Source organism: Lolium perenne, chromosome 5 (genome assembly GCF_019359855.2).
Source record: "Lolium perenne isolate Kyuss_39 chromosome 5, Kyuss_2.0, whole genome shotgun sequence".
Taxonomy (NCBI): domain Eukaryota; kingdom Viridiplantae; phylum Streptophyta; class Magnoliopsida; order Poales; family Poaceae; genus Lolium; species Lolium perenne.
Genome location: NC_067248.2, coordinates 62,177,225 through 62,194,557, shown reverse-complemented (window position 1 = coordinate 62,194,557; position 17,333 = coordinate 62,177,225). Strand labels below are relative to the sequence as shown.

Sequence of the window (17,333 nt, the reverse complement as noted above, 5' to 3'; positions counted from 1 at the left end):
AGCTAACCAAAATTTCCAGATCAATTTTATAGATAATCAGACATGAAGAATATCAACAGCCACGGCTTCAATGGTTGTTCCAAAAGTTCCCTATAAGCAACCGTCTTAACATATGAACAGTAACTATGGCAACAAACAGGTGACATCCATGATACATGTAGCACTGGCCTTAAAACTCTGCCTGTCCAAAAATCACAACACTAGCCCCACCCCCTGCTAGCTACGCACAACCAACGATCAACCCAGCAAAAAGGACGCTAATATACACCTACTGGTTGAAGGTCCGCCAGCGCGTAGCTGCGAATTATCATTGAATTAACACATGCATAAGGCATAAGGAAGATGGATGGAGTAAACAGAGAATGATACAATAATAAATATGGTGGGGCATTCACTTTGATCACTTCAAGGTTTCCCCTGACCAACCACTCCAGCTCGGCGTTCACCTTTGAGTGCCTCGAGCAGTCAAAGCAGGTGATGATGTGATTCATTCTCCTCAAGTACCTCACGCGGGGGAAGACGGGCATGCAACATGCTTGATCTCATAGTATGTCTAGAAGAGCTCTTCAGAGTTGAATTTGTTCCACGCTTCCTGTTTAATGAACGTAGAGAGGAGGATTAATAAAATGTTGTGGGACGTCAAAGAGTAATCATCACTATACTGGTAATATGTACAAGGCCTATTAAGGCAAAACCATTGTGACACATAGGCCCCAACTTTTTTAGAATTAAATAAAATACAACCTCCTAATAAACAAACATAAGATTTACAAATAGATAAGCTCATTGCTACACCAAAACCTGAACTAAATCGGTCCAGTGAATTCACCACATGTTTGTCTAGCAACATGTCTTTTTAAGACTCCAACATGGCAGCCTAGCAAGTCAACAGCTAGCAATGATTTGGATGTGGGCATAATAGCAGCTCAGCGCAAGTACTCCCTCCATTCCAAATTAAGTGTCGCAGCTTTTTTTTCCAAAATGAGTGAACCTACACAATAAAACGCGTCTACATACATGCGTATCTAGATCAAATCTGACCAAAGCTGCGACACTTAATTTGAAATGGAGAGAATATTTTACAAGCTCTTACAGCACTCCAAATTGACAGAAAGCAATGTCAGGATGGATATACATACTTCAGGGAGCCACCATTGGCTATACGGACCACATTTTTTATGAATAAAAGGAACAAAAAAAAGGTCAGCCTTGAAAGACACGTCTAGTATATATTTCTTGCTCAAACAGAAATCACACATCAGTCAAAGGTCTCTTATATATGCAGTTTAAAGGTAGTCACCACAAGATAAAGAATAACAAAGATCCTGATAAGGTGAAATCTTGACAGCATCATATTGACGTGAAACACACAAGTTGTTATTCAGGTATAGCAAAAGGAAGACACACCTTAAGAAGATCAAAAACCTTCTCCGCGATATATTTCTGATGTAGATTTGCACCCTTTTGCTGCACCTTATCAGGATGGATGCATAAAGTTGCCTTTCTGTACACCTTTTTAACAGCAGCAGCAGTAATCAGATCTGTCAGGGATACTGGTTGCCATCCACATTCTGGCCAAAGTACCTGTTTAGTAATAATAAAAAGATTAACACAGGGTAAAACACGGAACCTCTCTTCTGGCTTGTCCTATAATACAAATCCATGTGCATAAATTAGTACTCCTTCATGCTTTGGTAGCTTTTAGACTGTTAATGGCAAAGAGTTGCTGTCTCATAGAAGCTCGGACACATCTATAATAACCCAAAAGAACAATACCATAATCATGTGTCTGGCTGAAGATTAGAGAAATTGCATTCACATCATCTATAGGACTGTATTTCAAGTAGCACTAACAGCAAAGTATTTCATTTATTGGCATGAAGGAAATTATGCATTTATTACTGTTCAACCACATATTCTCAGATTTTTTTAGTTACAACAAAATGAGAAAGAAATGCAGATCACATTGTTGCTACAAGATGGTATTGCAGCACATTTACTAAAATGGTCTTTAAGATATATAACAAAATATGTTGCTCGTCAAATTAGGTTTTCAGGTGAACTGACTGGTACATACAACTTAAGTTCCCATGGAGAAGACGTAAATATTTTTCCAAATTTTCGCCAAAAAACAAGGCGCAACTGCAAAACTATCGCTAACCTTCCAAGTATACCCCTCCCCCTCTTGTTTCCCACTTCTTAAAAGCGGAGTAGTAAACGTAGCGACAACACCTTGTTTTGTATTGCGCGCGAGGCATGCAAGGATCAAATTCTATCCATCCAGATTTAATTCTCCTTAATCCTCTCTCGTCTCCAGCGACGTTACAGGGGACACTGACAGGTTTCTCTAAGTATGTTTGTCACTTGTTTATCATAAAACTTCATACAATACGTTCGCCCTTCTACAATCCTCCCATGTGAAGAGGTCAAGATTGTAACGGGAATATACTCTGAAGCTTAATCAGAAACAAGTGACCGATATACCTAGAGCACGCTATCTTAGCAGAGTCCATGAGATGGTTCCCGTTAAGTGCTCAGGAGTTTGGAACCAGGGTCAGCAGTAAACTAGTCTCGGTTCCAGCCCATGTGCTGCCTCCACCCATGATGAGATATCAGGAATCAGAAAGGGAGAAAACTTGTGCACCTAGAGTTGGGTAGTGGAACAAGATTGGCGTGAAAATGATTAATGGAGGACTAATGATCAACTGGGCTTGTCTGAGTTTTCCACGGATGTGTGCTGAGGAGAAGACGACCAGCAAATCCAGAGTTTGAGATGGTTGGTTAGTTGTGGGCCATGGGCGGAGCGTAGTGGAGAACTGGAAAATATACAGAGTCGTGGCCCATCCTTCTGACTATTTCATTTAGATTATGCATTAGTTTGCGTGCATATAGTTATTTTGTTTGTGTTATTTGCATGTGTATGAAGATTCACCCAATACTGAAATGCCTGGCTAGAGGTTGGCTCCTACCAACCATATTCACCAGAAACAAGGGAAGGAGGGACGCTGGAATCAAAAGTAGTAATTTCGGCCCACTAACTAGTGATGGCCCGGAGCTTTAGATTGTTTCAATGTGCGCGTCTAACTTGGTGTTAACAGCTTTCCCGAAGAAAACACTAGGTTCTCACGAAAAAAGGTGTTAGTAGCTGCTTTAGTAAGCGAATTGGCCCCTGCTTAACTTTACGTCACACCCCACCACTGGTTGTGGCGGCGACCAGACATGGCCAAGTGACAAGATGAGTGGATTAGCGTGCACCAACCAGCAAGTTAATGAGGAAACATTGGTAATATTATGGTACACTAAAGCACCAGAAAATAACCAAAACTATCGAATACGACCTCAATACCATGGCTTGTCAATTGAGTGAAAGATTACTTTAGTCAAGCATGCAGATGGAAGCTGGACTGCTGGAATCTAAATGCTCAAAAAAATAACCCCAGAACAAAACTTAGACAAAAGGAACTATGTGTTGGCCATAATGAATTACAAAACAAAGGAACACATAATAACAATACAAAATTGAACGACAAAAGTAAAATGCTCAAGTAGACAAAGCAAAAACACATATGTAGCTTCTGTTTAAGAGAAGGATAAAACACAGGGAGTGAACAGATAGTTGACAGGGATAAATAATAATTGGTTGAGTTTTAAAAGTTCAAGGACTCACATATTGCATAGTTGATAGCAGTGCTCTCAAATTGCCTTCTTTTCCAGCAGCCCATCGTTTAATCTCTAAGTCTAGTGATTCCGAAATTCTCTGAAATTAAAAGACATCGCAACTTTTTTAAGGGTACTAGCCAGACAATAATAATGAACTGATAGAACAGAATAATATACCGTTGCACATACAGGCAACCAGGGAATTGCCATGCAGTGAATAAAAATATATCGAGGCAGTATTACATGCTGTTTACTAGAGAGAAGAAAAGAAAAATCGGCCCATCAATCATGGCAGAGTACTCACATCCCTTTCCGCCTGCTCTCTTTGAACATTCATATCCCGTTCATTCTTCTCAGCAAGAGCTTTTGCCTGCGTAAAAAGCAAAGTTAAAAAACAACACTATAATTCTGCATGCATCACAATTCCACTATCAAACTTTTTTCAGAAGATAAAACCAGGGCAATCTCTGATAAACAATGTTGTTCACTTATTGAAATTATATCAACATTACCGCTCGTTCACGGGTCCGTTGATGCCGCTCCAACCTAGCACGTCTTCTCTCTTCACTCTCTCCTTCAACCGCTTGAAATTCATCAGATGACATGGGAGCTGAAAGAACATAAATCAACGAAATGAAGATTAACACTGCCAAATTGTAATAAAAGAGTAGTGTTGTTAGGGATGATTAGTACCTCCTCCAAATATCGCAGATAGGTCGTCTGTAATATTTGTTGTGGATGATGCCTTCCGCATAGATGCTGCTGAAGCAGAAGTTGCTGCCCCTCTACTTTGAGTATGGGAATTAAACGTAGGATCCTGAAACTTCCACAATTAGAAAAGAATAGCAAAAAGTGCCATTAAAACACGACTATTGCAAGAAGGTTTTGGTAATCACCGCCGCTGGAGCCCTTTGCTTAGGCGCACTGTTTGCTCGGGCACCCATACCAAAAAAGGACTCAAGATCATCTGGTTTACTCTGTTTTTCTCTTGCCGCCGCCACCGCTGCTGCTGCTGCCTGCCTCTCTCGAGCCTCAGCAGCTTGTCTTTCCCGGACCTCAGCCGCGGCCCTTTCCACTGCTGCTCTTTCAGATCTTCTCCTTGCATCTTGTTGAGCTCTCTCAACAGCAGCTCTTTCTGCTGTAGCCCTATCCCTGGTTTGAGCAGCAGCCTTCTCCTTAGCTTCAGCAGCAGCCCTCTCCTTTGATTCAGCAGCAGCCCTCTCAGCTCGGTCTCTAGCACCCACTGCAGCCCTCTCACGAGCTTCCTGTTGAGCTCTTTGCACAGCAACTCGCTCAGCACGCTGGCGTGCTTCCCTCTCTGCTTTTGCACGAGCTTCAGTAGCTGCTCTTTCCCGTGCCTCCTTTGTAGCCCTTTCCACTGCTTGCCTACCCCTCCCTCTTTCTCTCTCTTGCTCAAGTTCCCTCTCCTCTTCAAGTCTTCTTTGTTCTCTCTCCTTTTCCTCCTTTTGTCTCATCTCTTTCTCCCGTTCTAGTTCCTCCTGCCTCTTTCTCTCTTCCCGATCAAGTGCATACGACCTTGCTTCATCATCTTGTTCCCGCTGTTCTCTATTTCTATGCTTTGCATCACGTTCTCTCTCTCGTACTTCCTTGGCATGCTTGAACTTAGCCTCGGCTTTGTCCATGGCTTCCTTCATTGCAGCTGCAGATGCTGCCGCCGATGAACTCCGCTCAAATTCTTCATCGTTGAAAGGATTTACGTTGTCATAAGCAGACTTTTGAGGTTTGCCCATGGCAAAATCTTCTAGTTCATCCATCGAAGAACCAGAAGTTTGCTTCGCTGAACTTTTGTGATGGTTGTAGTTTTGGCTAGACTGCCGTAGATAATCATCCTCCCTTCTTTTTGCTTTTGATTCATGTGGTTTTTTCTTAACTGCAAGAGATGGTGGTGTTCTTGAAGGCGGCGGGGCACTCGTTGGCTGTGTGAAGAGGGGAATCTCAGAAACTGTAAGCCATATCTCACCTTCAGATTCATTTGATCTTGGCGACTGGTCATCAACACCATTCGCGCTGTATTTTTCGGAACCTGGGGCACTAATATCAACATGAACATCAGAATACTGAGCAGACTGTGACTGAGAAAACACATTTTCAAACTTATCCACAGAAGGTTGTTGGGCTAAGTTTCTTTTGGGAAAACTTTGCACAGGGCTCGAGTCTCGGGCCTTGGTTGAGCCATTGCTTTCCTTTGAGCCATCACTCAATTTTGAGGTAAACAAATGTTCTGATTTTGGGACCTGACTGAATGTGCTAGCACCCTCAAATAGACCACTGTCGACAGTAACATTACCATGGTCTTTTTGAGGTTTTGAATTCCTACCCAATTCATCCAAGGGATCAGAGAATATCCCAGAGGATTGACGGGCTGAAGTAGAAGTCGTTTCAAAAACAGCAAAGGGGTCGCTTGCCATGCCAGCTGGCTGAGATGTAGGCACCTGCTTTTCTTTGGTACCAGCAGTTTCCCTGAGATTTATAATATGAGGAAGTTACAAACTGGACATGTTTGTGAGGAAGTTAACATGCACTAGAGTAAAAAAGGTAAGAAAAAAAAAGGAAATCTCTCACAGTTTATAACACCTGATCACTTTTTATTGTTTTTTTTTTTTTGCTTAACTGCAAGATATCCACGTAAATATAGCACCGAATAAGCTCATAACCTCATCAACTTTCTTGCATAACCCATTTGAAATTTCATGAATCAACTGAATCAAGCAATAGGTCCTAACTTTTCTTTGAAAGCTCAAAAATCAATGTGAACTTAACACAAAGCATGCATAGGGCTCACAAGTTCATGTACTGATGTATCAAAATTCACAATAGCTGGCGTCAAATCTGAACAACAAAGTGAAGGGCTATAAATTGGTTGGGGCATATTGAAAGATAACTTGCATATATTATAAAAATTTACTAAATTGTTCAGTTTTAAATGCATCATTTAATATCTAACAATCCATTTCATTTGGTAAACTGAACCCAACATAATGCAAACTGATACAGTTGTATAGACTATTATTATAATTTGCTCAATTCAATCAAAGTCGGCAGACGCCTCACCATAAGCCACTGCACTGTGCTCCAGTTATTTTGGATACCACTTACAAGTTTGAAGTTCATTTATGCTAACTGACTCTACTAAAATTCGAAAACCGCCGCCCCGCCTACCGTACACTAGAAAGCACCAAAAACCCAATGTGCCAAATCATACACTCAATTTGGTCAAACTTGTATTTCAAAGGCGCCTAGCAGATGCAACTAGTACATGACTGGTCTCAGACTCAGATCGATCCAAATTACCTGCACCTACCCTAACATATGGTACATTTCACTATGTACATGATGCATATATAGATAGAGGCCCAAGTGGCACATAGTAGTAGAGCTAAAAAATCATAAATACATTGCTAACTGAACTGGTGTAAATTACCATCGCAAACCTATTACACGTTGGAACGTTAAAAGTTGTACTGAATGCAACATTGAGTACATATGTTGTCGTATATGACCGAATAAATTGCCTAAGTCAACAACTTGCACATGATCCTCTCGTGGCCCAGTAGACGAGCACCGACAAAAGCTTTGGGCTCATCCGTCCCAATACTACTGAAAGCATGCGTAGACTCCTATGTTACACGTTATAGAAGTTGTACGCAATGACTGCATAATTTGCCCAACTGAGCAACTTCATTTCCCAGTAGGCGGGTACCGACAAAAGCTTTGGGTTCATCTGTCTCAAGAGTCAAGGCTACTGAAAGCATGCTTACACGTTAATAAAAGTTGTACTCAATGCAATATTGAGTAGATACGATGTAGTGTATGACCGCACGATTAGCCCAACTCTACAACTTCCACGCGATCCTCTCGTTACCTAGTCGGCGAGCACCACCAAACGCTTTGTGCTCATCATCTGTCGCAAGGCAACTGAAAGCATGCATGCATGCACTCCTACGTTCCGCATATATATAGATAGTGCAATGCCATTCATTACGCAAAAATCGCAAGAAAAAAACCCCGGTTACCTTTGCTTCGCCGGGCTGCTCCGGCCAATCCCCGCGAACAAATCGTCGAACCCCGCCGCCGAGGATGGCGGCGCGGGCGCGGGCTTCCACTTCTCCCTGGCCTCTGGCTTCCTCCCGAAGCCGCCGAGCAGGTCGTCGTAGGCAGGGGCGGGGGCCGCCGCTTGGGTCCCCGCGAACACGTCCTCGTACTGCTGCCCCGAGGAGGTCTTGACCCCGGGCACCCCGTCGAAGATGTCGTCGTCGTAGACCGGCTTGTCGAAGACGGGCATGGAGGAGTGCTTGGGCTTGGGCGGCGGCGCGGTTGTGGCGGAGGGGTCGGTGAAGGAGCCGAAGTCGAAGACCGGGTCGACGGGCGGCGGGGCGGAGGAGGGGGCCTTGAAGAGGTCGTCGTAGGACGGGGCGGATGGGGCGGCGGATCTGGCGGATCCAGCGGGCGCGGCGGCGCGGGCGGCCGACATGGGCGCGGCCTTGCCCTGCGGGCGCAGGCCGAAGTCGCGGGCCAGGAGGCCCTGGAAGTCGTCCATGGCGGCAGGAGGATCGGTGGATCTGGGCCGCGCGCACCCCCGTCCCGGCGCTCGTGCCCGCTGGCGGTTGGCTGGAGGGGGGCGCTAGGGGTCCAGGCGGGGTTGGGCAGGGCGGGGAGACGCGGTGGGTCTGCGGACGGGGACGGGGTACGAGGTCGGAGATGTCTACCGATCGGATGAATGGGGGAGGGGCCGGCGGCGGCGGCGGGGACGCCGGCGGAGAGGTCGCCGGCGACGCGACCGGGAGAGGGGAATGGGGGAGAGGAGAGAGAAGGTGGTGGGTGCTGTCTCACGCGGCTGTCTGTCTGTCTGTCTGCCGAGCGGGCCCCGATGGACTTGAGCGTGTATCATTTCAGCCCGTGACGCGGTCTCGCTTCCATGTGGGCCCCGGGTAAAAGCCCGACCGGACGCTAGAGTTACCCGATTGAAAGGCCAAATGGCTCACTGACATGTGAACCATGCCTCCATACCGGACCCACGTGCCAGTGAGAGGAGATAAGTCGAGTATAGTTACCCAGGGATGGCGGGCTCGTCGGTGGCGGCTTGCCATCGCCCTCGAAGTCGAAGCCGGAGGAAGGAGAGCAAGCCGGGATTCTGCGAGTGGGCCCATCGCGACTACGTACGTGGAGGAACGTGATTGGTCGGCGCGCCGTGCCGTGTTGCGCGGTGTGAATGTGTGTTGTGGTGGACCTGGTGGCGGTCGGCTGGAGTAGCCACCTTCTCCTCTCCCTCGCGTACTCCGCATTACCACACCGAAGACGTAAACAGATGCAGATGTAACATAAAATACGTATTTGCGCTACTTTCGCGTAATCCTGTCTATCCGTCAACAGTCTACATAAGCGTAAACCACTTTATCATCTACTATACGGCCCGCAGCGCAGCCGGGAAGCGAAGCATCTTCGCCTAATCCAAAAGAGCGCGTGCTTCCCTGTCTCGCTCGCCAAGGAGATGGACGCCATGGCCGCGCTCGCCAGAACGGGCCCTTCTCCCCTCGCCGCCACCGGCCACCGGAGCTCCGCCTCGCTCTGCCCGGCGGCGTCCCTCTCCTTCCCCGCCGCTTCCTCCAGGGGCCGCGGCCGCGTCGGGCTGAGCGCGGCGGCGTGGAGCGGGAGGGCCGCCAGGGTGGCTCGCGGCGTCCCCAACAACCGCATCGTCGCCTCCTCGGTTAGTTCGCTAGGCTTCTCTCCTGCCTACTTGCCTTATCCGCGGTTTCAAAGAGGTTAGCGCCGGCTAGGACCGTAATTTTTGTTTGGTGCTGTGAATTTGTTCTACAGTTTTTTTTTCTACCGTTGTATTGGTTGTGCTCAGTTTCGCATGAACTCGAAAAGAAGGGCTGTTTGTTGAGAAAGAACCGATTCTTAGTTCCCTTTTACTAATTGCTAGTGACTAACTGAATATGCACAGCTCAAGAAAATGCACCATGGGAACGAAAGTGACACCTATATTTGGTAACCAACACAATGTAGCATCTGTAAGTACTACATAAATTACCAATATTCTGCTTCAGGAACAGACTGAAAGAACCAACAGCTTAACTCCACTTCTATTTTGGTTCCTACCAATAGTCACACAGATAATAATTACCTAAAACGGGTACTAGAAGTCCAGGCTGGACCGGGCAAACTTTGGAATTCGACGCATCATGGTAGACATACTTATTTCGCCACTACTTTTGGTGTGCTTTTATCATAACAAAACTGAGTGCATGTTTATTGGCTATATATATTTTTTCTAGCTATGGATCCTGCAGTGAAATTCCTGGAAAATTAATAATCTGCGGTAAATAATTGGTTGTGTCTGCTATGTATATTACAATCTTGTGTTCAGCACAATTCCAGCTGAAACTTGACTTTGGTTTCGACACCAGAATCCTTGTGCTTTGTTCTGATCGTGGAATTCTGGAATTGTATTGGTAAACCATTTGTTGGGTACTTATGAATTTTAAATGGAACATAGCCGAGTTCCTCTGCCAGCTTCTTTTTAAAAGGCCGTGTTGTCAATTAATTGACTTTCTTTGTTCAGAACATGTGTATGACCATAGAGTAGGGCTATTCTGAGATATTTCAGTCCTCATGGTTTTGTATTAATTTTGTTAAACCTGCTCCAGTAGGTTTACAGTTTTACGGTTCTACTTCTCCCCAAAGTATTCACAAAAGCAACGTTCTCAAGTTTCTGAGAAATTTTTCTCAACTTTATAAATGTTTAATAGTGTATAGATGGTAGGTAGTAATCTCACGTTCATTCAATCCAGTCAAGACACAATCGCCATTAATTATCTCGAGGGACCTAATACAGTAATACATTTCCTTGTGGCTCGATAGTGGCATCAAAGGAAATTAACCCAACGTCATCATCACTGTTTGTTATTTGTAATTTTTAGGGACTATTTAAGAAATCAGCTCTGTACCAAGCTGAGACTAGAAGAGTACCTAATTTTGTCCAGATTGTGAACATCACTTAGTTCTCCATTCTCTCACACTGAGACAAGGCGATCTTCCAATTTGCCGAATAATTAAGACCTTTCACTAATTTGGATATTTGTAGTCTGCTTGTTTGCTTTGTGTGCTCATATTTGATGCCTGAAAGATGTATGTTTTCTCATTTAAGAGTGGTAACTTAGCTTATCTATTTACTTGAAAAAAACCAAGAACTCAATTTTGACATATCAAATATTTCTTTTCCAATGAAACAAGATATAATAGCGTCTAATTTTATTTTGTTGTCTATGACATATCGCTAAACTATTTTTTTTTGTTATATTTTCCAGGAAATTGAGCAGTCATACATTATGATCAAACCTGACGGTGTTCAGCGTGGTCTGGTATGTGTTTCTTGACTTCTCTCTGTTTGGTTGTATTTGTTGTTTGTTTCAGTTCATTTAAACATACAGTTTTTGCACATAGGTTGGAGAGATTATTTCTCGCTTCGAGAAGAAGGGATTTTTGCTGAAGGGGTTAAAGCTTTTTCAGTGCCCTAAGGAGTTGGCTCAGGTTTGCTTAAAAAATGCATTAAATATTTCGAAGTGAATATGGCTCTTAAAAGTTCCTTATCTACCAAAATGTTTCCTGTCATTATACGCAACAAAGCAACATCTTTTTGTCACTTGTAGCAGTTTTAAAATTATTCCAAATGGTATCTTTGATCACTCGCAATTGATAAAATGCCAGTCATCAAATGTATCTGGCACAATAGAACAGCATGCCCCGACTTATGGCCTTGCTGGTCATGTAAGATGCTCCCCATTTGATTATGGTTACAGATGCTGACCATAGACTCTTGTACTCATCACGCACATACTCATATTTTTCTTTAACTGGCATGTGCCATTGAACAAAGCACAAGATATTATGTTGAGGGCTGAGCCGGTGAACTGATAACGCTTTTGCTTTTGTATACACTATATCCCTTCTTCTCTCTTTACTTCAGGAGCACTACAAGGATCTGAACGAGAGACCTTTCTTTCCCAAACTGATAGAGTACATAACTTCTGGTCCTGTAGTTTGCATGGTATGTATTTGTAAAGAAATTAATATAGCTGCAGCTCTGTACTTTGGTCATTCTTTGCATTTAAATTATTTATTACTTTGTCCTGTCAGGCCTGGGAGGGTGCAGGTGTTGTTGCATCGGCTCGCAAACTGATAGGAGCTACTAACCCCCTTCAAGCTGAACCAGGGACCATAAGAGGTGATCTTGCAGTTCAAACAGGAAGGTTGGCATCCACATGTTTTTCATGTCTTCGCACTGCATTACATATGTTGCATTTTAATTGATATCGCATCCATGCATAGCCTTTATAAATGAAATTATTATGGGCTCTTGCTTTTCAGGAATGTTATCCATGGAAGTGACAGCCCTGATAATGGCAAGCGTGAAATCGGTAAGTTTAACAACAATTCAGTGTGTCGCTAGCTCACTATTCAGTCATTGTGTTCTGCTCCTGTCGATCCAATAAAAAATTGCAAGACCTGGTACTTCTGATTCCAAATTTAAGTTGTGTTTTGATTCTTCTGAATACTGAATTTAATTGACTTGATTAGAAGGAGATTCAGATTTTTCTTAATGCAAACGTCATCATGTACATAGTGATGTGGCGTGCATATTAGCTTCAAGAATTGGTTTAGACATGCTATTCTCTACAATATGTAATGATATGAACTCATGTTTACTGTCTTGTTTGTAGCGCTATGGTTCAAAGAAGGCGAGCTCGCTCAGTGGGAATCAGTTCAATCACCCTGGCTTATAGAGTGATGCTGGCACATCAATGCATGAGCCTGACACCGGTGCTTACTTGGCCAACTTTGTTCTGCGGGGCCATGTATGAGTTTACTTCTGTCCAGTATAGTAGCCTGTCAAGGCTCCAAAATTTTCACCATAGTCCAGATGTATGTTCTTTCTACGGTTGTTTGTTATATTGAGCTGGTCTGGAACTCTAACCTTTTTGGTAATTATTAATTCTTGTTGAGAATTTTCTTGTATTCACATGTTAATATTTGGATCAAGAATCAAGGCAATAAAACACCAAGGCATCGAAAACATGTACTGTTTTATTTTACTTACTGTGTAAGCAAGATGTTAATTGCTGTAATTCATGGTTCCTCACTGCATGGTTATCCACTTGAGTGAGTCACTGTTTTTTCCACAAATCTATAGCCAAAATGCCTGCGAGCGCAGGAGGTAGTCAAGCTAATCCCCAGCCTGCAATGTATAAACGAAGAAACTGTAGGGAAAAATAATTGACTTTTCACAACTGTTGCGATCAAGGAGTAGCGTTTACACGCAGATTCCAGAGATACACTCACAACAGTCAACATATTTGGGTTTACAGACAAACACAGAAAGAAATACAGAGCATCCTTGAGGCACACACAAAGAAATTTTCAATGAGCTGGTACACTTAGGAGCCAACACACAATGGATAATAATGGAGTAAAGATTTTATCAGGTGAGTCTTAACTTGATCAGGGTCACCCGTCGATGGAGGTAAATGGCTCTATATTTCCAGATTCTTGTGCCTTGAAGTATGCATCTACACTTTCCTTAGCTTCCTTCACGAGGGAATCGAGACTCCTGACAGGCTTCATTGTCGTTGCTGCGCCATCATCTTCGCTTGCAAAAACCATGGATACGTCAACAAGAGACATGCTTTCAGAAGCACTGGATAGTGCTTCGGTCAAGCTCTCCAGGTCTTCTTTTAGGTACCTGCCCCTGTGTTTCATCATTGATATCACCATCTTACATGCAAGCTTCATCAGTCTAAGGCAAGGTACCGTCGGAATGCTGTTTTCTGCTACCATGTCCTTGAGCTTATTTGGAAGACTAACTGCATCAACTGCACCAAACTGACTGGCCAAATCTTGATCAGCACTGATGAATGTGTCGCATACCGTCACAAAGAGAGATAACAGGGGTGCGTGGACTTCCTCGTCCTCTTCATTGTCCAACTCATCTACCTCCATGTCCATCTCCACCTCCACCTCACCTTCGTCGTCGTTGTTTTGAGGCTGAATGAAAGAACAGGTTTCGTCCTCCACATTGTGTTGTTGGTTTTCTATGTCAATTTCCTTTTCTGGGAATTCGATCTGCTCTGTTTCTGTTAGTCCATGTGTTTCATCTTTGGTCAATCCACAATGAAGTATCTGTGCAAGCACCTGAAACGGTAAGAACATTTTGGGCTTCAATGGTACGTACTAATAATCAAAGGTAGGATGGATATTCACCACATTTATGCTGTCAATAATCAGAACAAAAGTCATGTGGATTACCTTGGGCATTGTATCGGTCATGCCCTTCTTAAGTTTACCGAGAGTATCATCATCTTGTGTATGATGAATACACATTTGCTCCAGGATTTCAGCTGCTCTTACCCTGCATGTATTGTTCTCAGCATCATCTAGAAGTAGTATCTTGATGAGGCTACCAACAATGTCGCCGTTCAGCTGCACTATAATACTTGTATTGCTTCCGCCTTGGATAGATAACTTTGCCAGTGATTCACCTGCCAAGTTTCTGATGGACCTGTCCTTGGTATCATCGACGAAGATGTCTACTAGCATCTTGATGAAAGCTGCTATGTTTTCCGGGTTGTCCATGCGTAGTTGCATGAGAATCCCCATGGCTCCTTTCTGCAGCTTTGCACAGCAAGTGTCACACTCACAGTTGAGAATCCTCTCCATGGTGCTGATTGCCTCCTTGTTGCTTGAGATTTCTTGACGCAGCTTGACCCCAGTCTCTCCAGGAGCAGCCACGAGCCGGAACATGACCTTCAGGGACTCCTCTACTGCGCTAGCGGACCATGCACCACCACTAAATCGGTGGATTATGTCAGAGGTCAGAGGCGCCATGATCTTTGGGATCAGACCTTGGGTCTGGCTCATGATTCTGCAGTTGTTCTCGTGGGTCGCCAGCTTCCGGAGGATGCACAATCCTGTCAGCACCAGCTTCTCGTAGGCCTCCCGGAGACTACTGGCATCGTTGCCCGGTGACGGAAGGCGACTGGCTTGTCGATCCCAATCTTGGTCATGTCTGCGTAGCAGCCGGTCTCTATGGTATGGCTCGATTAGACGGTATTCTTCGAAACTCCCGATCAGGCTACTTATATACTGAATCTCCCCCGGGAATTGCTCCAAATGGATGTCCATAGCTAGGTAGGCCACTATCGTTGCGCCGTGGCTCCTGGTTTCTCTGTCAAATGCGCCCCGGGGATCCAGCGTCTGCAACAGTTTCTGTAGTACGGGTGCAGAGGATGCGGATATGTTCAGATTTTTCATTATCATGCGTTGCCCAATGATCTGTGTCCATCGGGTAGCACAATCATCCTCGTCTCCCTTGACTCTTGCCTCCTTCAGTTTCCTCTCCCCCATGCATATGGCTGTGTACAGCATCTTTACCCCGTAAAGACTCTCAGCACATGAGTTGGACCCGATCATGTCAACAGCGTGTGTGACTAGGTTCCTTCCTCTCGCGAACGATGGGTCCTTCTCGCACCCGATCCTTATTTCGTTACAGTATACCAAAACTACTTCATGTTCATTGTCGTCAACAGGTTCTGGGAGCAGTACCTTAGACAGACCTTTCGTCGCGTGAGATAAAAAGAGCTTATAGCAGAAGAGCACCCCTTGGAACAGAGCAAGGTAGTACAAGGTGTCCATCGCCGGATTCAGGTTTGATTCTCCATCAGAGTTACCCCCGTAATCATGTTGTATCAGACGCCAAATCGATAGCCCTGAGGAGATCCACAACCCAAACCTGTAGATGGTTATTCTAGTTGATAGTGCTTACACTAGTATTAGTTTGCGAGTACTTTAAAGTACTCATGGCTGTGTCCCTGGCTATTCAAATGGCCAAACTATGAAGATGAGCCCCAGTACCAGGATGAAGGACAGCAGGACGTCTACGACAACTAGGACCACTCCTGACGTCAACAGTTGCATGTGGAACAAATGAACCGCAACCGCTACTTCGCTTCCGCTATGTGTTTTGTAATTGGATCTCTAGATCCACTATGTTGTAAGACTGGATCATGTGATCCTTTGATGTAAGACAATTATGAGTTGTAATGAATGTTGTTCTGTGATATCAATCTATTATGTCTGGCAAAAACAATATTCCTGGGATTGCGATGTATGGCATAATAGGCATTTGGACTTAAAAATCCGGGTGTTGACATCATGCCCATCGTTAACTGTCATCGCTGATGAGAAGTTCTGATTCCAACTGCTGGGAACAGGACCTCCTTTCCGTTCTCTTCTTCATCCGACTCATCGGCATCAATATCACCATTTGTATCCTCATCTTCCATCGTATTCTGCATTTGCCCATTTTCCTCGTCCCCATATGCCTCCTCGCTATAACCATCTCCTCCTGCTGCGTGACTACTCTGCCCTGATTCATAACCATCACCTCCATTGTGTGCCTCACTGCTCTGGCATGAGTCGTAATCACCACCTCCACCGTGTGCCTAACTGATACTTCAGGATTAAGCTGGAAGCATATTGTCAACCAGTCCTTCAGCTAGCGATTTTTATTGTTATTAATCTTGTCATTTCTACTTAGCCAAAGCGCCCAGATAACTGCTAGCGCCCTCACCCTAAGAAGCAACTTGAACCTTGAATCGATACCATGAAGCCAATTGCCAAGCCAATTGCCAAAGACATTGGTCACACTAGTCGGAGGATACAGGCTAGACGCTAGGTTGATGACTGACCATATAGATCTCGCAAATTGGCACTGGAATAAAAGGTGTTTAATAGTTTCGTCATGTTGACAGAAAACACACCGGGTACTTCCATGCCAGTTTCGCTTGACAACCCTCGACGAAGATACCATCCAAATATTTTTATTTTTAATGGTAATTTTAATCCTCCAAATTTTTTTTTATTATCAACTGGTATGTCTGAATGAAGGATCGCATTGTACAATTGATTTTATCGAGAAAGTACCATCTACATGAAGATTCCACCTAAATTCGTCCGGTTTGGTCGATAGTTGTATATCTCCTAGCCGGTGGATTAGTGAATTTCATGCCAATAACCTTTTCCCAAGCAAGACCCGTCTGAACGTTACATTTGGAGGCGAGGTAGCCATTACCGTGGCAATGGTATCACTCTTGCGACGAACAATACTATACAAGGCAGGATACTGTTCACTTAAGGGTGCATATCAACTAATTCCAAGCTTGTAGATATAACAAGAGAGAACGCGGTCGGATGTGTACTGTAGTTCTCTTTTCTTCCCAAACTTATGTAACCCTTTTTATGCATCGAATTTACATCAACTTGGACAGGGGAACAATCTTCATGCATATACAATGGTTGGACAATGTATAAATTGACATGTTGCAACTGGCTTTCCAAACATGCACTGATGTGGTCAGGCAGGGTATAGATCGAGAAGTTGTAGCGAGAAATAATTGGCTTTTCACAATTGCATGGTAAACAGTTAACATTTACATTTACATTTCAGGGTTAAATATATACATAGAATACTCAAGACATCTGAGTTTGCACACAAATATGGAAACAAATACAACACATCCTCAATGCACACACATTATTATAGTGACCTGATGTACGGAGGAGTATGTAAAATGGGTATACACTATACAGAGTAAAGC

At 44.1% G+C, this 17,333-nt stretch overlaps 3 protein-coding genes across 4 annotated transcripts; 1 reads left to right on the top strand and 2 right to left on the bottom strand.

Moving 5' to 3' along the window:
- Nucleotides 1–105: 105 nt before the first annotated feature.
- LOC127299332 (auxilin-related protein 2) lies at nt 106–8,330 on the bottom strand. The gene is made up of 8 exons (XM_051329275.2): nt 7,695–8,330; nt 4,557–6,141; nt 4,354–4,477; nt 4,173–4,270; nt 3,965–4,030; nt 3,668–3,757; nt 1,408–1,584; nt 106–592 (listed from the first exon to the last, which is right to left on the bottom strand). The coding sequence occupies exons 1-8, from the start codon at nt 8,216–8,218 to the stop codon at nt 554–556; spliced, it is 2,703 nt and encodes a 900-aa protein (XP_051185235.1). The 5' UTR covers nt 8,219–8,330; the 3' UTR covers nt 106–553.
- Nucleotides 8,331–9,107: 777 nt separating this feature from the next.
- LOC127299331 (nucleoside diphosphate kinase 1) lies at nt 9,108–12,756 on the top strand. 2 transcript variants are annotated; one of them, XM_051329273.2, is made up of 7 exons: nt 9,109–9,385; nt 10,989–11,042; nt 11,125–11,211; nt 11,648–11,728; nt 11,818–11,930; nt 12,049–12,098; nt 12,402–12,756. In XM_051329273.2, exons 1-7 carry the CDS (start codon nt 9,170–9,172, stop codon nt 12,467–12,469), a joined length of 669 nt encoding a protein of 222 aa, XP_051185233.1. In that variant the 5' UTR covers nt 9,109–9,169; the 3' UTR covers nt 12,470–12,756. The 2 variants fall into 2 exon arrangements, with proteins under 2 accessions (XP_051185234.1, XP_051185233.1); XM_051329274.2 differs by lacking the exon at nt 11,648–11,728 and having other exon boundaries at nt 9,108–9,385.
- A 349-nt stretch (nt 12,757–13,105) lies between these two features.
- LOC127304672 (uncharacterized) lies at nt 13,106–15,369 on the bottom strand. Its single transcript, XM_051335289.2, has 2 exons — nt 13,984–15,369; nt 13,106–13,869 (listed from the first exon to the last, which is right to left on the bottom strand). The coding sequence occupies exons 1-2, from the start codon at nt 15,367–15,369 to the stop codon at nt 13,186–13,188; spliced, it is 2,070 nt and encodes a 689-aa protein (XP_051191249.1). The 3' UTR covers nt 13,106–13,185.
- Nucleotides 15,370–17,333: the final 1,964 nt, after the last annotated feature.